This window comes from Apteryx rowi, unplaced genomic scaffold, assembly GCF_003343035.1.
Source record: "Apteryx rowi isolate R43461 unplaced genomic scaffold, aptRow1 scaffold_271, whole genome shotgun sequence".
NCBI classification, from domain to species: domain Eukaryota; kingdom Metazoa; phylum Chordata; class Aves; order Apterygiformes; family Apterygidae; genus Apteryx; species Apteryx rowi.
In genome coordinates, this window is record NW_020449097.1 from 648,245 (window position 1) to 669,878 (window position 21,634).

At 39.7% G+C, this 21,634-nt stretch overlaps 1 protein-coding gene across 1 annotated transcript in view; it reads left to right on the forward strand.

Moving 5' to 3' along the window:
* CNTNAP5 (contactin associated protein like 5) overlaps positions 1 to 21,634 on the forward strand; it is a 220,631-nt gene that overhangs the window by 168,850 nt on the left and 30,147 nt on the right. The window contains exons 15-19 of the mRNA XM_026068493.1: positions 8,938 to 9,065; positions 9,249 to 9,419; positions 11,514 to 11,732; positions 18,489 to 18,728; positions 20,368 to 20,592. Coding sequence (XP_025924278.1) covers positions 8,938 to 9,065; positions 9,249 to 9,419; positions 11,514 to 11,732; positions 18,489 to 18,728; positions 20,368 to 20,592 — 983 coding nt within the window. The remainder of the gene's footprint in view (positions 1 to 8,937; positions 9,066 to 9,248; positions 9,420 to 11,513; positions 11,733 to 18,488; positions 18,729 to 20,367; positions 20,593 to 21,634) is intronic.

A 21,634-nucleotide genomic window follows, 5' to 3' on the forward strand; every position in this document is an offset into this window, starting at 1 on the left:
ATAAGTCTTTCGCTTATTTACAGCTGGGGCAACTTGAATGGTTTGAGTTTCATCAAATGAGAGTGAAAATCAACCTAGAATTTGGACTTCTGATTTGATCTCAAATTTCTTATCTGAACCAAAGTTCTCTCTCTGAAACAGGCCGCAGGATGGGTTGTCTTCAAACACCTTTTTGCTGTTGAGTGCTAAATTCAGCATTTTTATTTGTTTGAAAATTTGACCTTTAGTTGGAGAACTGCATGAATAAAAGCTATGGGAGGTTGGTGCTGTGGGTATATCTGAGAGGAGAAACTTCAGGCATAGATGGTAGAATTCGAGTACAGGCAGCTAAGACCAAGAAATCTGTACTATCAAAAGGGCTTGTATTTTTCTTATGAACAGTGTACCTGTACGTGCCTGAATTTTCTTTTGTATTGGGTCCCAAGCTTTTTTTGAGTCAATGGACAGACTTCCTTTGACTTCAGTAGGGTCTGAATCAGTCTTCATGGAAAGTTTTAGACATGTGTCATGGACATTCAAAGCCTTGCTCAGTTTCAGAGTTTTGACTGTTCCCTGATGCAGCAGGAGTTGCCACACACCACCCCACAACTCCTTCGTCCGTTCTTGGCACCCTTCAGAGACCCTCTGGCAGCTTAGAGCTAGTTATTGTACTTTTAAATTAATTCCTTGCTTGGGTTGGAGAGGGCAGAAATGCCAGACAATATTGTTGAAAGTACAATTTTAAACGCTGTGAAAATACATGTGAAAACTTTGCTTCGCCCTCTCTCCCTGCTAGATCATTGACTGATAGGAGCTGCTGTTCTTTCTCTAAAAAAAAAAAATTTTTAACATAGAGTTCTTTAGAAATTAAGAATAATGAAAGTGGATAAGAAATATAATGGCTGTAATAGGCCACTGTGTTTGAAATAGTGTCTGAACTGTGAAACCTTCACTTAAAAGAGAGTGAGTAAGGGGCCATAAGGATTCTTGAATCAAAAAGATTTATCCCAAGATTTTCAGGAATGACTTGTCACTTCAAGTGTTGTGCTTTTTTGGATGCTCAATCTGTGGCACTTGGAGAAGGGCCTCCTTCGCAGACGGTGTGGTGTGTTTCCATGGACCCTTTGCGTCCCTGGGGTCGCTATTCTGTTTCGAAAACTATAACTATAATGGTGTTCCTTTGAGAAGCTCTTTATGTAAATGTTTTTTATGAATGTGATTTGTACAGAAAAGCCTTGCTGTGCCTGTTAATCTACCTTTTCTTTAATGTCTGGTTATCAGGAGCACTTTGGTGAGGTATGCACATACGCACCAAAGGAGTCTACTTTTACTGGGTGCCTGGCTCAGTTAATTGTCCACGTTTTGCTTAGTTCAGTAAGCCGCCGCTCAAGCTGAGCGGGACTTGTGATGCTGACAGACCATTTTGGTGATGGTCTGAGACTGCAGGACAGTGCGGCACAAGATCAGACAAACTAGTGCAAGGTGAAAACTAAATGTAGTTCTATAAGGTTTCAGCTGGATTTCCTAAGGAAATGAGACCTAAGCAAGTTGGGCTATGTGTGTATTTATCTCCATTACCCACCCCCACCTCCCCAACCATTTCGAATATATTTCAGAAATATTTAACGGAGAAGTAGAAATCTCAGAAGTATTAGAAATTGCGCATTCTATGAAAATTTTTGCCAGGTTGAGGAAAAAAAGCCAATTAAAACCTGCAAGAAGGAAGTTAAGGAAGAATAAGCTTACAATTTTATTAGATTTTAGAAAAACCACATGGGAGAGAGATGTTGAAAATCTAGCTTCATTAGCTTGGCTGCTCACAGAGCTGCTTGTTTCTCCTAATTTCATGATGATAACAGGATACAGATAAAAGTTTCCTCAGCTAAACTGCCTATTGTTTGTTGGTTTGGGGGTCCTTTTTTTTTTTTTTTTTTTTAATCCACTAAGTCTGGACTTCTGTTCAGTGGCATTCTAAATTGTAGGTTGCCTGTTTAAAAGCTGAAAAAGCCCTGACTTCTGCAAAGGGTTTCTAAACATAAGAAATTTTGTGCCTCTTGAAGATTGCTTTTGTGCTGCTCTGCTAGAATACTGACCCCCTGATATAAAATGAGCATTTGGATCTGAAACCTGCTGAGATCTGAACTGTGAATCTAACCTGTTATATATTTTAGAGGAAGGAGCAAGACAGTAGTAGATGCATTTATTTGCCTTCGCATGAAATAAAATGGGTGCTGCAGAGTGGAAAACCAGAAAATCATTTTCGTTCCTCTTAGATAAATCAGACTACTCAGGGGTAGAAACTCGCCAGCATGGCTGGAGCATCTTTCTGAAGAGGAGAAAGGCTGAGGATTTTCCTTTGATTTTGTTTTCCTAGACTAGGTCTTCAGTGAAGAAGAACCTACTAATTTCTCTGAGCAGAGAGGAGAGAAAAAAAAAAAAAGAAAACCAGAAAACAGAAACTGAGAGAAAACAGTAAAGAAAAAAAGTCCTGAGCCAGGTGTTTGGCAGAACACAATATGCACTTCCAGGCATGCAGACTTTTAAATGATAGCTAAGCAGACACCTGAGCAAGCTGCTAACTCTGGTTTCCTTCTTGACCTGATGCTAAGTTAGTCCCTCTGGAGTTATGCTAGCCAGACGAACAGGAGTATAATTATGTGTGCGCTATATGGGGAAGGCTTGTATTGTTTTCCTTTTCTTTTTACTAAATCACTCTAGTGAAAAGTATCTTTTTCCATCCAGCTCCTCACTCCTTTCTTCACCTCACTTCTGTACTCTGTGATATGATGACAGGTAATTCTAATACAGTAGAACAACTTCATGATATTTGCTGGAGTGTGGGAGAAGACATCTGCTGAGGAAACAGAGGCACAAATCAGCATGTTCCTGTCATAATGTTCTAACCTTGACCTAAAAAATGGGTCTGGAAAGGTGTTAAACATGATTTGACTGTAGTCTATTCATACCTCTAAAAAAGAGAAATTCTTGACTATTGAAAGCTCTTTTATCTAGTGGGTGGGAAAAATCAGTGAGCTTCGGTGGCTGGAAGCTGAAGCTAAATTTAGTCCAAAAAATATTTCTTTCTCTGTCTTCCCCTTCCCCAACAGTGAGAATATTTAACTGTTGGAACAAATTATGTAGAGACAACACGGATTTGCCATAGCTTCCAGGGCTTACCTTGAAAGTAATTGTCTTTCTAGAAGATTTGAACTATTTCAAAAAGAAGGTGTACTCTTGACGTAGGCATTATTGGGGACAGGTGTTAAACTGATGTAAAGAATAAAGCGTTTCTGAAATGCAGGCAGGGTTGTGTTATTTTCTGTTCACTCCAGCGATGCTTTGGATCCTTAAATAACTCTCCCAACTTGTTTTTCGTCTCAAGCAAAATTCTCCCACCTTGGCAATGAACATCTCACCAAGCCTTTTGTTTAAATGGGAGGAACCTCTTTCATGCCATGGTAGTATGTGACTATCCTGATGTCCATTTGCTACTTTGGTCTCTCAGTGTCTAAAATCCATTTTCCGCTTCACATGCAACCTCTTGATTGAAGCCAGTCATCAAACAAAACTTACTTCTTACTGACTCTATTCTCTGTAGACCCTTGTAAATTTGGGAAACTTTAAAGCTTTTGGTTCTGTATAGGAAGAATGGCATCTTTGGATGCCATTTTGTATAGGAATCTCAGTCTTCTCAGGAGATTATGGTGGGGAGTGTTAATTCTGACCAATATTTGACTGGCCATCTTTCTATTTCTGTCATCTTATTATTCAGATTATACAAACATCCTCTTCTATCTTCCAGAACAGCCTTCTTCACTGGGGCACTGAGCCTTCAAACCTTCTCATTTGCAAATTAACATGCATTCACCTCTTTACTGTACCTTTGGGGTATTGCAGGCAGCAAGGAAACTGCAGGACATGAGGGGAAAAAAAAAAACAAAAAACCCCCCAGATATTACTATTGTTGTCAGGCCCACTTTGGCTCCCCCAGATCTGTACTGAATACACCCACCTTTGTTTGTTTGAGGAGCAAAGCACTGCAGAAGTGAATGGAGCCCTCTCCAGCCGAGCTGTATTTGTGTTAAATTGCCTGTACCAGAGCCGGGGTGTCAAAAGCAGAAGGACTGAGGAGAGCAGAGCCAACAAACCCAACAGCTGGTGAGCCTAGGTTTGACGGGGTTTGCCTGCCCCCGTCCTGCACTGAACCACTGTCCCCAAAGCAGGACAGGCTAATCTGCACTGCAGTGCATGTGAGCTGCTAAATAAATCCTGCTGGAGGTGACCTGGCCTGCCCAAACCTGTCCTGGAGATCTGCCTTCATGACTGCATTTGTCAACAAACTAGATAAGCTGCCTGCCGAGAGCTGGCTGTAGCAGCCCCCCGAGGTGGCACAAAGCAGTTCATTACCAAACTCTCTTTCTCTGCACCTCTCTCCTAATTTCAGCAGCAAAATAAATCCACTGCATCTTGCTTTCACCTGTTAAATATGTCCCCTTCTGCTGCTGTTTTTTCTTTATCGTGACTGTATGTTATTGTACTCAGTAAAGCATTTTTGGATGCAGCTGGTAGGAGAGAGAGTAATTAAAATGTATTCCTTTGGATTATTAATGATCTGTCCTGCACAAGGCTCAAAACTTTATCTGATGGAAGCCTTTTTTAATGGCCAATTCCTCATGCTGTTCATTGACATCTGCTGATGATAGTATTCTTTTCCCCAAATGCACTGTATTCATAAAAATCTGTACTGAATATCTGAGCTAGTGAGGCTCAGACCCCACCAGAGTTTTCATTAATATACAAAAAGAAAGCATACCAATAGGGGACCATATGAGAAGAAATTATATTTAATGGCACCACAGCTCTACCATCTGTTAGAAAAATTGTGGAAACAACTACCTAGAGGTTACCAGTTTGTGATGGTTTATGCTGTTGGGTTACCATAGAGTGAGGGGTGTTTGTTTTTTTTATCTATCCTTTTATTAGTACACAGGAAAAAAAGGAGTCCCATAATGTTGTCATCAAAATAGGTATTCATCACTCACAGGTAAGACTACCTGTGCTACATTTTAAGCTATCCAGATGCTGCACTATCACTTTTAGCATGTCTGTACTTGTGATGAAACTGGGTTTTTTTTCCATATATAGAGAATAGATTTGAGGTGTAACATTTCTCATAGCTTATTGAGGGAGTCCTTTGGGTAGATACAGACATGAGTTTTCAGTCGTGGATGCACAGATGACATCCAACTGTATACCCATAGCTAAAAATAATTCAGTGATTTAAGGGGGATTTTTGGATTTTTTGTTTTGTTTTTCCTAGTAGGAAATACAAATTGATACTACTTGTAATGTGAAGAGCTCAGAGTAAGAGCCATTCATTGAGGGTGCTTTCCACATTGAAAAATATTCAAAATCTTCATCTGAAGCTGTTCTGAAATCGGGTAGAAAGAAGGTCTACTTCCTGATTTTATTAATTTATTTGCATCGTTTTCTGTACGTAAACAACTCCTTTCAAGAATGGGAAAGCTGCTTTATTTTGTGTGAAATCAGGACCTAGCTCACATTTCTGACCAAAAAGCATTGCCTCCCAGAACCCTCCTGCAGGCAGACGCCCCCCGTAGTCCTCAGTGCTTCTGAGAAGTAGGCTGTAACATTTTACAGCAGGCACAGAGAGTGGAAGTGCAGAGGGCTGTGCGAAACCTGCTAAGAGAAATCAAGCAATGTTTTTGGCTAAGCTGAGAAGCAGCTGTGGAAAACCAAATGCAATCTGTTTTTAAGTGTATGTTAAATGTTAGATTAAAACACATATATGTAAAAGCTAGCTCTGGAAACAAATACAAAAATAATGACTCTAACAAGGCTATATTTTTCTTTAAAAGATATAAAATCACTTATGCACTCATCACAGCACAGATGCTCTCTATCAGAAAATATCACTTTTTCTTTGAAAAGTATAATAGATTAAAAGTGATCCCCCAAACCTTTTTCAGCCAAATTTCCAAATATTTTGCCCAAACCCTGGAATACTTGTATTTTGTAATGGCACAGTAGTGCCTCCAGAAAATTATTGTTCGGGTATATGATGCTCTCTTGCTCTGCTCTTAGGCAGTTTTCCCACAATTCAGTTGCTGCCGTGATGCAGCAGAGAAAGAAGAGAGAAATCCTGGTGCTTAGTAAGAAATGGAGTCTGAAATAGTTCAACTTAAGATCAGGAAAGCAAAACACTCAAGCTTTATCTCCCACGAGGCACAGCATGGTGTCTCTAAATCTCTTTTTTGCTTTGCTTAGCTGAAACATCTTAGGTGCTGATTTTTCACCAAAAACTTGATTTCCCACCATGATGATAATGCTAAACTGTGAAAATATGTAAGTTGTTCCCCATCATTAACACTTTCTCTGGAGGGCAGAATGTTTCTAATAGGCTTTAGTTCAAAGTGTCTGTTTCTATGAGAATATGTATCTGTACATACTTCTTCTCTTTCCATGTGTGAGAGAATAAAATATATTTAATGTGCTTTTGGAGCTTCAAGAGGAACTTGATTGAGTTTTCAAGGCATTAACATAAAAGTGATGATTTTCATTAGTTCTAGAATATCTATCTTTCTCACAGTTGAGCTATGCTACTAAAGTTCTCCGTGACACTGGCATATAACTAGTAAAAACTCAAAGTCATAAAGTTCGATATAAAAGACCTCTGTACAATATAACAGAATATCTAATAAGCAATGCAGTTTTCAGAGATGTGCAATAGATTTCTTAAAAATGTCACCATTTCATTTCTTGTAGATATCTTCAGTGGTAACTGTGGGAAGATACTGGTTTTTATTTTAATACTGATCGTAACTGGTCAAAAGTTTGCACTATTTTTCAATGAAAATATTTTTAGGAAACCTCCCTAAATGTTTTTTGTGAAAAATCTTTTTAAATAGCTAAATGTCAACTTAGTTATGCATGTGTATATTGCATATTTTTATGTCCTCCTTCTTTGCATCTTTATGCCTTGCTTTCATTCTTCCTGCCTACTTTTCTCTCTCCCACCTACAGAACCACCTTATTTAACTTCTTATTTTCCTAAGAAATACACAAATGGACCTTTTGGTACAACCATTTTACAATCTGTTGAGAACATTTATATTAACTTTCAAAGGTTGATACAATAAGTTATATGAGTACCCTGCTGGGACACTGCATGAAGAGATTTGGGGACCATGCACTTTTGACCCATACATAGTACTTTTCCTTCTGAGTCCATATTGAAGTCATCACTCTGCCTGGTGTCTGGGAATTTCATCTTTCTGCACTTTATCTGTCATTATCTGTATGTCAGACATCCGCCAAAGCAAGAACAAAATGTTAGGGTTGCAGAGGGTACGTTTSCTTTTCACCTTGGAATTACTAGACGCTTAGCTGTGCTACATGTAATTAGAAATGATGAAACATAAGTGAAATGAATGCAGGCTATATCAAAAAGATCAGAATACCCTTTCTAATTTTGGTAAGGTATTAATCAGAGTAGAGGACTCATTCAGCTAAGCAAACATCCAAGGTTGTGTATCGGAACGACACAGCTGTGTTGTTCATATTATTTCTTTGAGGAAATAGTGCGTCCCTTTCTGCAGCTGGAACTGTAATGAGAGGACCTTTTGTAGAAGGTAAAATTATGAGAAGCCTGTAAGTAGCCTGGGGTCCTGCCTGGGATGTCAGGTGCCAGTGGTCTCACTCAAAAAGGAAGGCAAGAATACCCGGTATGCAAATTGCTTGGCCGTGTAGAGGTGGGGCTGCTTTCCCCAAAAATTACTGAGATTCATCTCTCTGGTGGGTGTTCTGCAGGACTGATATGTCCACATTCATAGCAGACCTCAACCCTGAGCAAAAGAGCTGGGAGAAGAAAAACTCATTGCTGTGGAGGGAGGTGCCTACATTAGACATGTAGTAGTGCTCGCCTTGCTCTATGATCAATGGTCAGAGAAACAGCTCCTGAGGGCGGTTCAGCCCTGGCAAGGTCAGAGTTAAATGCCTGGAGAGCTCGGTTAAATTCCTGAAGCAGGGTGGGATGACTCCAGAACTGTATGCGCTGCCAGGGACAAAGCCACCAAATCATCTCAGGGACCAGAGGGCTGCCATGAAATGCCATGCTGCGTTTTGAGGACAACACTTTCCCTAGGACTCTCAGAGTAAAAAGAAAATAATGATCATCCAGGAACCTTTCCATCCTACTCCTTTTTAGCAGATGTGCAAGTTAGTCACAGAATAAGCCCAGCTGATACAGAGACTGTAGATCGACAATGAGGTAAATCAGGCTGTAGTACTTCGGTTGCTTGGCCAAAAATCTTGCAGGCACATGATGTAAATGGCTGATTCAGTGCAAACTCGCTCTGCCAATTCAACGTTCTTCAAAAACGCGCACAGTCAGTTGTGCACTAGCTATCTTGAAGCCGGATCCTGTACTGTCTGGCTGCTCCACGCTAACCGTATGCAGGATCAGGTGTCGTGTGTCCTCCTGCTGCTGGGATAAAACACAAAGCCAGCATAAATGCCATACCTGTCTCTGGCTAACTTAACAGCAAGGTAGAAGTGGGCTTATATCTGATCCACATCAAATTCATTCTGCTGAGGAAATTTAATAGAGCCCATTTTACAGTAATGCCCATCAGAGAGATGCTCTGCTTCACCATCGTTTTGCATAGCTGAAACACAGTTACAGACCATGCCAGACAGTATTGTATATCAAAATGCAGTGTCTTCAAGGGTCAGTGTTATGCACGAGCATAGATCACATATACATGTGTGCATATGTGTATCTTAAGCAGTAGGAACTAGTCACAAGTCTTCTAGGTAATTTTGTAAAGGCCGTTCGTCTTTAACTGCGCATCTTTCAACTGCTGCTTCACATGAGGAAAGCTGAGGATTTTGTCTGTAGTTTATCTGTCTCTTTTTTGTTTGTTTATTATAATCCAGGACAAATGATTCCGGCCTCCTTGCTTTCAAAGACCATTTGCCTGTAACTCAGATAGTGATCACTGACACAAACAGATCAAATTCTGAGGCTGCTTGGAAAATCGGCCCTTTGCGTTGCTATGGAGACAGTGAGTACTAGCTCTTCTCAATTTCCATAGGTACAGAACATCTCCTCTCTTTGGTTTGTTTGTTTGGGGGGTTTTTTAAGGGTTTTATTTTTATTCTTTTTGCTAAAAGGTGCCTTTCCCTGAGCAGCTCACAGCTGCTGTCCTGTGCCCATTAACTATAGAGAAGGGGGTTGTCGTTTGCAGGGCAGTTCTGGAACGCCGCGTCCTTCAACACCGAGGCCTCCTACCTCCACTTCCCCACCTTCCACGCCGAGTTCAGCACAGACATCTCCTTCTTCTTTAAAACCACCGCCCTGGCTGGCGTCTTCTTGGAAAACCTGGGGATTAAAGACTTCATACGGGTTGAAATAAGCTGTAAGTTTTCCCACTGAGTATATTTTCTGTATGCCCAATTTGACAGGAGCAGGGAAGCAGGAAGGATGTTTTTTCTTCTGTCTTGGGACTGTCAGAGGAAGAAGAAATAAATTGGAGATGTAGGCACTCATTGGACTGGACGCAGATGATTTAGGCTTAACTCCCTCTCCTTTCAGAGTTTCCTTTTATAGCCTTGGTCATTACACTTAGTCTTGCTATGACTCAGTTTGTCTTTCATGAAGAAAGCGATGACTTTATTTACCTTTTTGTCCCTTAATTTTTTCCCATTTTTTCTCTTTAAAGAAGGAGCAGTAGATGTGCCTGTGAACTGTAATTTTAATTGAGAGATGTAAAATTTAATACAAATCATTCAGTTGATTACTTTTATTGTTGTATCAGTGACATATCCAGTGTTGTAGAGGAATTCAGTGTCTATGGTACAACTGTGAGGCTAGGATGAGCTAGGAGGCTGATGTAAGAGGAGTCAGTCACAATTGTAATGGGCCTTGAATACTTTAAAATTGAGTTAGGGGTTGCAATGTAATTGTAACTCACTGTATAAAAAAGAGGAGTAGGGAGCTTAGTAGATTTAGCTTCACCCCTGTTCTGATGACTTTGAATATTTACAAGTGACAAAAGGGTATTGTGGCATTGAAGTGAAATATGACTCCTATATTCCAAATTTTGTCAAGCTTAGGAAAAACAAACTGAGTGCTATGCATTTTATAATATGCCTATAATAACCCCAACATAAAAATTTAATAAAATAGGGCCTCAAGGCCCTTCGATTCATTAAACCAATGGTAAATGTCATGGTGCATTATCACAAGGTAATGAGGTATGATTTACTGTTAATTGCACATCAAAGTCCAATTTGGTTGCACTTAAGTGTACTGCATTTCATTTTCAGGGCCATAGAAATAAAAATGGTAGTTTGATATCAAATATGACAAATACTGCAAACCACTAAGATGACTGTTTAGTAAATGCTTTCATATCTGTCCTAAACACACACACAGAAAAAATTTAAAACTTTATTTAAAAGTTTGAGGAAAGTCTTTTCTTTTAAACTTTAGGCTTCTCATTAGAAGTTTTGTGTTGTGTTTCTTGCTGCCAGATGTAATTTGCAGCCTAAAGGGCTTKTATCAAGGAAGTTCTGCAGACCAGCTGCTTAGAAAGGAAATGGCCTTTCAGCAGATGCAGGGGCTTGGAAAGGATCTTTGTCTATCCCTATGGAGCATTTCCTATCTTAACTGTATAAGAAGCAGCTTCTAAAACCAGACTTGTCCAATTTGTTGGGCTTGAAAGACCAGGTTGTTATGAATTTTCAATCCACTACCTTCTGGTTGGTGTGTGGTCTGCAGACCTGATCCTTGCTCTTTCTGGTTGTATTCAGCATTTTAGGGAGAAAAAAACAATCAGGAATGAGAATGTTAGAGTTATGGCCCCTTTTAGGCTTTCAGCAGAGCAAGATGGACTACTTTATATGATTGTTGCTTTCCAATTATAACATTGTCTCTAGGAGCCTTGCTATCTGTGGGCACGTGTGACATGTGCCCCTGTAATTTGGGATCATCARTGAACTAGTCTTTCTCATCTTTTTTTTCTTGCTTGCTGGGTCAGGCTTATTCATGCAAAGAAATGCTTGGAGGTTTCTCTCCTACTGCATACAGCCAAGTTCTGTGGTCGCTAAGTACGTGCATTTTGAAAGATTTTGTCAGAAAGAGCTCCTTCATCCTTTCCACCATCTTAGCATTATTTATCCAAAGCTTTAGCTACCACTGTGTGACTTTAGTACAGTTTTTGGCACTTTTACTTCCAAAAGAGAATAAACTACCATTTCTAGGGCACAGTAATTGTTATAGCAAAAAAGATGGGTACCCACAGCCAAACATAATCACAGCAGAGATCAGTGAGGCTGCAGGCTTAGATTTACATATAAGCTGCTGTGTAGGAGATGGGAGGTAAATGATGCTGTACTATTTGCTGGCATAAAAGTTAATGGACCCTATATTTATGTAAGATTTCTTGATGTCAAAACCACTCTTTAATTCAGACCTTCATTTCCTCTTCACATCTATGTATCTATTCCAGCCCCCAAGGAGATCACCTTTTCTGTAGATGTTGGAAATGGTCCCATGGAAGCCACAGTGCAGTCTGCCACACCCCTGAATGACAACCAGTGGCACTATGTCCGAGCAGAGAGGAACCTCAAGCAAACCTCTCTTCAAGTGGACAGCCTCCCCAAGAAGGTCTTGGAGGCACCTGCAGAGGGCCACTTCCGTTTGCAGCTCAACAGCCAATTATTTGTAGGTAGGGAGCATTTAAGGGTTTCTGTGGATACCTGCAATATTTGTATGTCCAAACCTGGTAATGGGATTGTTTTGCCACTGAGCTTGGGTATGGTAACCTCTTCTGCCTCCTTTCTTACACCCCTGGCATAGGCAGTGTAAAGCAGACCCATACTACTGCCTCTATACTCAAAGCATTAGCTATACTTTGTACATTAGATGATATTTTTAGGCTTTAAAATTGCTTCAAATATATTTAGTGCCAAAGAATTCTGTTCGGTAATTCCTCTTGTTCAGCTGTGTAATTTGCTGTAGTGGATGTGATCTCTCTTGTTCAGATGCATTGTAAAAGGCACGAATTCTTCATGCAAGTTTCTGGGGTAAGACCTTCTGATTACAATATGTGCTAAAAACCTGTTCCTCCAAACACTCCTGCCAARACCTTCATTGGGCCCTAGAGTGCATGCGTGAGAGAACTATGAACACAGTCAAAGCAAATACAGCTATTTTAACTGAAGGTGATCTGTAAAAGAAAAACCCTCTGTTTATGTATAGTTTACTTCCCTATCTCCAATGAAAATGAAACAGAGACTGGTACCAGTTAGTACCTGATGATAGTTTCAGGGACTACAGAGGGTCTTTTGCCTTTTCTATACCTGAACACTCCCTTTCTGAGTAATTCCTTCTGCCATGGAGCAGACTGTAACCTGCTTATTATTCAGGGCCATAAATAGCTAATTACTGATCCTTTCCTTAAAATGGATTCTCTTAGCTGAAATTCTATAGCAAACCTCAGTCTGTCAATACCACACTTTATTAAAGTTTACCTATGTATCCAGACCCTTTAATTTAAGAAGATTTTGAGATGTTTATTTGACATCTTGTTAAGTTATATATGTGGTAATTACTGGTCTTTGAATGGAAGGAGTGAATCTGTTGTTAAAGTGATACAGCTTCATCAGTGGCCRTGAGTCCTTGCCTCATAGCGGTTGATTCATACCTGAAATAATCTCTCATAGACTCAGTCTGAGAAAAATTCACCAAAGAACTCAGAAAGAYGAGTTTAAGACTGTCACAGCGTGAGGTTTCTGTTTTGTGGAGTGAGGAAGGATGTGTTCCTCAAATGCCAGGATGCTCTGAAGAGCTGTTCTGTGAGCAGGGGGACCTGGAGGCAGTCGGTTGGGTGGCCACAGACATCTCAGGGACATGGGAAGACATAGGACATAGTTACTTTCTCTCAGCTGAGGAGTGAACACTTCTCACTGTGCGGTAGTATGGTTGCATTCAGTTGTCCATCCACACTTTTACTGAACCTCAACAAAAAGAACAGAAAACATGCTTTTAGGAGTGTTCTTTGACCTTTAGCCATTACAGAAATACATATTGAAGGCCTACGTTTTCCAGTGTTTCCAGATTTTCTTCAGTGTTTCTAAGAGTAACTAGAAGGGATGGAAACCTGAACAGCCTCCTCATTCTGACCCTATTTGTCCCCAGGTGCTCCAGGGAAAGATGGCAGAAGTCCAACCATACACAGATGTGGCATAATTTGATTCCACTGAAGGTCTCATTCCAATCTCTAATAGGAAGCAACTGATTTAATACCTGAACCATATGGAGTGAATTTTATCCTATCTGGAAAAAAAAAATGTGTAAAAAACATTTTAACATTGTAAAAGGGAAAGAAGCAGCAGCCCATAATAGTATTTCCTCCCTCCGTAATCCACGACATACTTGTTTCTATAGTTGCAGCATTGTGCACACTGATGATTAAAGGGTTGCCACAATTAGTATACATATTCTTAATTAATAATCTATATAACTGACATGATTTGCTGTTTTAAAAATGTTCCTAATATCTTTTAATTTAATCTCCCTATTTTGTTCCATTTAAACATGGAACTTTGTTTTCATGGTGGAAGTGGCTAGTCATCAAGATCTAACTGGTTTTTTTTGTTGTTGATTCTTCTCCAGAATCAATTCAAATATTTTGTAAACATCATAAATAAGGCTCAATGACAACATTTAATTTAGTTTATTTATATTCTGGAAGGATTTATTGATCCTTTGGGATGAAGGAACTATATTAGTATCACATAGCATTCTGATGATGATTGAATGGAGATTCARTGTAGCTTTCAAACCGTGATCTTTTTCCTGTAGCCTGAGAGATGTCAACATATGCATAGAATATGTGAGTCCGTTTTGTCTCGGTTCCTTTTGGGGGGTTATACATAGTAGATCACACACATAAAATGGATTTGGACAACTATAAAATTTGGCTAAAGAGGACTGTTGGCTTATAATATTTGTCCAGATTTTTCCTTGACTGTATGTGATAGAAGGATTTGGCTCTCAAGTTTTTATGCTGTTTGTTTTAAAGCTGGTCTGTCAAACAGACTTTACCTTCTGTGACTTATATCAAAGGAAGCTGAACAGAAGCCTTCTCCATAAATGTTAACAAAACAGATATAGGCAGCCTTGGAACTGTGCTTCATTTACTTCTGAACTGGTGATACTGATATCTAAGTTAATCAACCTTTAAATACTTTGCAAGGAGGGGAGTTAAGAAGGACTATCTTTCTTTGGAAGTTTATTTTGAGATTGACTGACTTCAGTATTTTAGGAGATTCTGGCTTTTACTGAAGATTTTCCAGTGACTAAGCACAGAGGATTTCTCTCTTGCGTGTGTCGGTTCTTTTATGTCCAGTAAGGGACAAGTTCACACTGCAGTTTCCCTGAGCAGAGGCCTCAGTGCTGTTTCTTTCTCATTTGCCCAGCTATCTGTTTTCATGAAATTGGGAGAACATAATATCTTCTCTGTTAAATTTGGGCAAGGAGTTTAAAAACGTCGGGATTCAGAGATAAAAAAGAACCACGTATTGAGGTAAATACTCTTGTCCATAAGAAACGAAACCAAAAAACACCAAACCACAGCAACTGTCCAGTCCTTTTAGATGGAGGAAAAGTTGATTGTGACCTAATGCAAGATGGTGAAAGATGTGAACTTCATTTACCTCAGGGGATAACAACTGATATATAATGACAGTGAGTTCAGTGGTCATGGTCATGGTTGGTCATTCTAGCAGAGAAATCCAGGTGTTCGGAGCCAAAGGGCAGAACTTGGGGAATATCACCATGACTTATATTGTCCCTGTGCTAATTTTGAGTTTTTCACATTCTTGAACTTTGGCCTATCTGGGATATTTGCAGGGTAAAATTCAATTCTCAACTTGCTCTATGTACTTAGGTATAACTATGAGTGCATTTTAGTATTTCTAAGCTGCATTTCTATGGTATAACTCTGATAGTTAGTCATGTCTTACTGGGCTTGAACTGACATTATGTTACTTGGAAGCACAGTACTATCTGTTAGAAAGCTTCCCTTGATCACTTATGGGCCTTGAGAAGCATAAAGCAGCCGTAATTCATTATTTGCACAGTAATGCACCTACAGTACTCTCATTCTGGAGCTGGTACCACATCACAGGTAGGGAAGTTCATACTTGTTTTACATTACCTGGGAAGATGCACTCAGGTGGTGATTTCTGTTTACCTTGAGGCCTCTTTTATGCATCAGTATGGTATAAAAAGGAACTGGTAAAGCTAATGTCTGTCCGTATGCTCATGCTACTAATAGTAATCACAGAAATACTAGAGTTAAGGTGTAATTTCTTTCCTTATTGCCTGTTCTCCATTCAGTTCTGCCCTGMCACCTTTCATTGCCCTGTTGTGTGTTTGATTCAATGGTCTTGGCAGCTCTTGCACTTGCTGACGTGACATCTGCCCGGCACTTTTGTCCTCAGGGGATGTTCTACTTAGGGGAGCAGAACCTCAGCATCTGCTTTGACCGGGCCTGCCAGCATGCCGCATGACACGTGTAAGAGATCATTACTGCAGGATGTTCCCAGGATTCCACTGCAGCGATGATTTCTTATATATGCCATGCAAAATAAATYGTAGAAAATGGGTCCTTTCCTGTTGGATCCACCTGCTGATAAAACCAAAGGGAGGGGAGTCGAAATGGAAGTGTTCCTGTCCTCTCCTTTCATTTCCCTCTCATCCATAGCAACACAATGTGAAAGATTCAAATTTGCAATTCTTGTTTTATTCCTTCACTTCCTATAAATGCAACCTAATAACATGTTAAGAGCCATCCGGCCTGACTGTATTCAATTACAGTTCCTCTCTGTTAAGGAAATGGTCTTTTCAGTTATGCGTAGTCAGTAAGAGACAAAAGTGTAGATTAAATAATGTTTGTATGATTAGCTGGTGTATTTAATGTGTAATTGACTTACAAGGCACATATGTATTTATCTAGGTAGTACCAGAAAGAGTCTTTCTATGGCTAYGCTTATAAAATTTAGAATAAAGACAGAAAGTCTGCTTAAGGCCAACATTGGCACACACAGACTATGCAGCAGGCTTCTGAGATAGCTTTCTGTGTGTGTGAAGAGAAAGGGAAAAATGAATTTTTCATTGTCAGTAGATTGGAGATTGCTCAAAATCAAAAGAGCTGGAATTTTAAAGCATCCTAAAAGAATTAGAAACCCATTTCTGCCTTTCTTTCAATGAGTCTTGAGTATCTAAATGATTTAGTCTGCTTTATAATCCTCAGTCACAGCATGGATGTCCCTATACCTGGCTATATTTCTTATATTAATTTAAAGAAATTACAGTAGAAAGAACAAACTCAAAACAAACTTTATAAGCCAGATAATATCAACTTCACCAAGCTCTGCACAAAAATAGGCAAATGTAGCATCACTTACTCTGGAGGGAGAGGCAAAAATCATTCAGGAATACGTTCAGGAATGTATTTGAAGATAGGTCTAGCCAGTTGAAGAAAACTGCTAGAATACCCAAATAATAAATGGATTTGATGAGTAAATGCTGTGTGGATCTAGGATCAGGTAGATGGTCTCCAATAAGCTCTATACTTGCCAAATGTTAGAAGAGGAAAAGAATCATAAATGGATTTTACATATGATTTCTCACTTTTTGGCTTTCAGATGTGCTTTAGAGATCAGTGAGAATATGGGCAGTTCAATAAACATGACATCTGTGGTATAGTTAGAAATAGTTTGTATTCATTCCTTAACTGCTACAGCTGGGATTTGTATGTTTGCAGAGAGAAGAGTCAAGGAGACTGTCTTTTATCCTTGCAATATTTGTGGTTACTTCCTATGCAAAAGAAAACATAGTTACCAGCAATTTTAAAGGGGGAATCATATTTGGGCATTAGGCATTGCTGAAAATGCCTGTATGGTATGTATCATTTTAGAACAAAATCTACAAAGAAAAGGATCATTTCTGCACAGTGCAGTAAACACAAATGTCCCAGTTCTTCTGTTCTGATGCCTTTTAAAATAAGTAAGCTAACATTTGTACATCAGAAAAGAGAACTTGGCTGAAGAAGTGTTTGAAAATATTTTTTTCTGTGAGAAAGGCACCATAAAATTAGCATAAAATAAACTTCCTTCTAGGCTTACACATACTATCTAGAGTTAAATTATTCTCATTTAAATCCAAGACCCATGTATTTCTCCTGTTGACATGCAAGAAAGAAAAATATAAGTCAGAATAGTATAGCAAGGCAATAAGGTTTTGGCGAGATTGCTTTTCAGCCTGGTGTTCCATTCTCTTAGCATGCGGCAACATGGTTTTAATTAAACAATATATGACAGAACAGATGCTGTTCTCCAAGGAATTCTTCAAAAGACATAGTTTCTTAGTTGATGCATTTTGACATAGGACCAACTTCTATGGAAGAATAGTTTGGAAACATAACTTCTTTCCTACTCTTATGCAGGAGATGCATCACCAGTAAAGCTAACATTTCAGAGCCTACAAAAACACTGAGCCAGAATTAGATTTCTCAGCAGGAAAGTTGCAGTAACTTCAAAAGCAAAACACTGGCAACTGCCAAACAAAGCCTTCAGTAACGGAAGTATTGATATTTTTACAAAGTAGTCTTATCATCATCATTAATTATTATCATTGTCAGAGACCACCTCTTATGGGATTGGTGTCTTTATTATAAACAGGGATCACTGTTAGCAATTTCAGTGGGCAGATAATAAACTAATTAGCCTATAGAGCCTGAACTGCCCTCTTGCCTAGATCCTTACAGCTCTGATCTTCACAAAGAAGTGCAGTTATGTTTAACAATTCAAATAAATGACACAGTTGTGACCCAAACTCACACTTCCTGCCTGCAACAGCCATTCACATGCAACATCATGTTGGTCAGTCATGCATAAATTCTGCTTCCAAAGTAATTTCCCCTCAGCCAGAAGGCCTGATGCTGAACATGATTCATCCTTGTTGTCTGGAGTAGTCAGCATGGGTAGCTCACCTGTTGTTGGGATTAGGGTGTTATTTATAGTCTGTACTATGGCAACAAATAGAAAAGAAATTTTAGGTTTAGGTTTCTCATGTATTAAGTGATATGCAGACTTGTGATAAAGAAGCTAATCTTTTCCCAAATGAATCTGCAGTCTAAATGCCAGATAGGGCAGTTGATAAGGCTGAAAAGAGAAGAATGGTAAGAAGAAAGTGTCACATACACCTTTTTATTCCTTTCATAATGATAAATAGAGACCTTTAGTTTCCAGGGCTGTCCATCTGTCATCTTTTGCCACTGTATGCATTGATATAKAATAGATAATATTTTTTAAACTTCATGGGTTCCTATTTGTACCTCTGGATTGTCTTTCAGCGCTTTGATTACTTTACAGACTCATCAATGAATGCATGACCTTTGCCCTCTCTTTCTCAGGAGGAACAGCTTCCAGACAAAAGGGATTTTTGGGATGCATCCGATCTCTGCATTTAAATGGGCAAAAACTTGACCTTGAAGAGAGAGCTAAAATGACCCCTGGTGTTAAACCTGGATGTCCAGGACATTGCAGCAGTTATGGTAACCTGTGCCATAACGGAGGAAAATGTGTGGAGAAGTATAATGGTTATTCTTGTGACTGTACCAACTCAGCCTATGAAGGACCTTTCTGCAAGGAAGGTAGGCAGCATGCTTTGATCCTAAGCCCTTAGTGATTTCACCCACGTCAGCTTGGTGTACTCCATATTAGAAGAATTTGTTCCAATATAAGCTTTCCCTTGAACACCACTAAGGGTTTACCTTAAGTGGGCTATAATCTCTCATCTTGTTGACTTCAGTGATAGCTTCAGAAATTATAAACAGGACTGGTTGTACTACCTGTTATTAAAGTTACCAACTATATCCCAGTGTGATTTCTATTTTCAGTTACATATAACTTGGCCCAAACATTATCCACTGGGGCTGAAATTTCCCATTGAGGTTGTCTGCTCATGTCTGAATGTTTGGTGTGCTTGCTTTTAAATCTCATCCAGCTTGCTCCACCTAAACAAAATCTTGAGAACTTCTCTTTGCGGAGTTTTGGAACAATGGTTGACAAAGAGGCATAGTCTTTTTATGCTTGTTGCCATCCCTGTGACAACGCTGAACTTGGCCACCCTAAGAGATGTTAAAAGTAAGCATGCATCATTCAGGAGAAAATTGATTTGAACAGTTTGGACTATGATGAGTGTGTTCTCACTGAACCTATTTGCTGACTCTAAGGAGATATATGCATTTGACCGGAGTAAGGAGCAGGACAAATAGAGAGCATCCAGTTTAGATAACATGCTCTTTGAGAGAGGAAGAAACTACAGAAGCTCTGCTGAATAATAGCTAGGTGCAACGTGAGCATTTTAATTTCCATGGCTGCCCCTCACCTTGCACATGCTCCAGGTTTAAGTGGGCTGCATCATCTGCTGGTGTAAATCGGCCTAGTTGTACTGCAGTCCATGGAACTATGCCCACTTACATGAGCTGAAGATTTGGCACCTATGTCACGAGAAGCATGTTGAATCACTGCATAGTATCCTGTTAGGAGATGACCCTGCTGCTATACAGATGGAGCTGCTTTATTGGAGACAATACTTGCAATCAACTTACAGCAGAAGACATCACCATGATGAATTTACTGTGCCTCATATGAGTAAAAACTGCTGTTGTCACTTGCATGTATTTTCTGGCCAGACTGTATTGTGCGTGTATTGAAAACGCAAGTCTGAGCTGTTGGGATCCAAGCATGCACAGATAGAAGTTTCTCTTCCTTTGGAGTTACCTTTCTCCCTCAGTAGCTGTCTTTTGGTAACTGCATTGCTTTAATAACAGCTTTCTTTAAAGAGAAGATGGGARAGAACAAATTTATTGTTGTCTTTAGTGTGGTGGGTAAGATGGAGAATATACCCATACATATTGACTATCGGTAGATGGTAGGCAGGACATTTATTTGGCTGATGAACATTTTGGCCTGTCCCATCGTGTTCATGGAAAGCCTGCGTATTCCTAAGCAGGCTTGTGGAGCTCTGATGCTAGCRCTGAAAGAGTTTAAGTTAGGGGCCTATCTCCATACACCATGCTTCTCTGTGTCAGACATATTGACTGTAAGGAAGGCTGCTCTGCTTGTCCAAACTAAGAGACAGTGATGCCAAGTGGGTTGGGAACGTTTTGCAGTGTGCTGCTGTCTGAGATGTGCTCTTCTGAGGCAATGAGTTCATGTCCATGCCTGCCTGAAAGATCTGAAAATGCAGTATCTGATTTTTTTCCCTTGGTTTATATATGCTTTCAGAGGTTTCTGCATTATTTGAAGCTGGCACTTCCATTACCTATCTTTTCCAAGAACCTTATCCTGTCACAAAAAATGCAAGTACTTCAAGCTCTGCCATTTATGCGGATGCTGTCATGTCCAAGGAAAACATTGCATTTAGCTTCCTCACAGCACATACTCCAAGTCTTCTGCTGTACGTCAACACCTACTTTCATGAATATTTGGCTGTGATTCTCTCCAAGAACGGTAAGTGCTCTTGATTTGCTACCAAAGGGAGACAAGTGTGACTATGTTAAGTTTTTTGTGATAGAATTCAGCACTAATTCAAGTTTGGTTCTGTGTCTGCAACTTTATTAGCTTCATGGTATTCAGTTCATGCAAATGGCCATCACTTTTGTTTATATCCCTTTATTTGGCATTCAGTGCTACGCTTGCCTATTCAGTCTTTGAATAATCATGTTGTTGGGGCTTAAAATGGTCCTTGACTTTCATTTGGCARGACTATACAATAGCAATTCCTTGCTATTTATTCCATTCTGAAATCCATTAGACCTCCAGGATAAGGAAATGAGAAATTCCGTGAATGTACAAGAGCATTTGGTGCAGGAATATATTATCAATTTATCTTTTGCATCCTCTCTTGGCATGTGTGTTGATCTTCGGTGTGTTCTTTCACACGTATATGGCCAGTACTACTGAATATTAGAGCCAGAAAATATCAAGTGTTCTAGCTTCACTGACCGAAACATAAGGTGTAAATCCATTTGCTATTTAAAGGTAAATGGGGTGGGTGCTTTCTGAAGCTATGCTGAGATCTTAGGGGCACGGATCCTATGTATTGTCAATAAGACTTCAGCTCCTGAGTCTTGCAGTGCTTTTAGAAATCTCACTCTAGATAAACATCATTGTAGACAAATGATGATGTTTGAATTATTCAAGAGCTGTCAGGCACTGGAGCCCTGGAAGTGATGAGTAAGCATGTGGGTGAGTCACTAGCCCGTGTGGCAGAACAATAGGAAGTTAATGCTATGTGGTTAAATACGTGCATTTGACTGAGTGACCCAGACCACTCTGAAGTATTGCAAATTCCAAAATAGCTCAGGTCTCAAGTACCAGCAAACAAAACTAAAGAAGAAAGTTTTTATTCTTTGTATGGGCTCTCCAGCAGCTTATCTCCTGGTTATGGCATATGGTTGGCTTTTGGGTTGGCATGGAACTAGCATCTGTGCCCCTGGCTGCAGGAGGGGCAGCTGAGGCCGGTCTGGGCCTACTGCCCCTATGCAAAGTC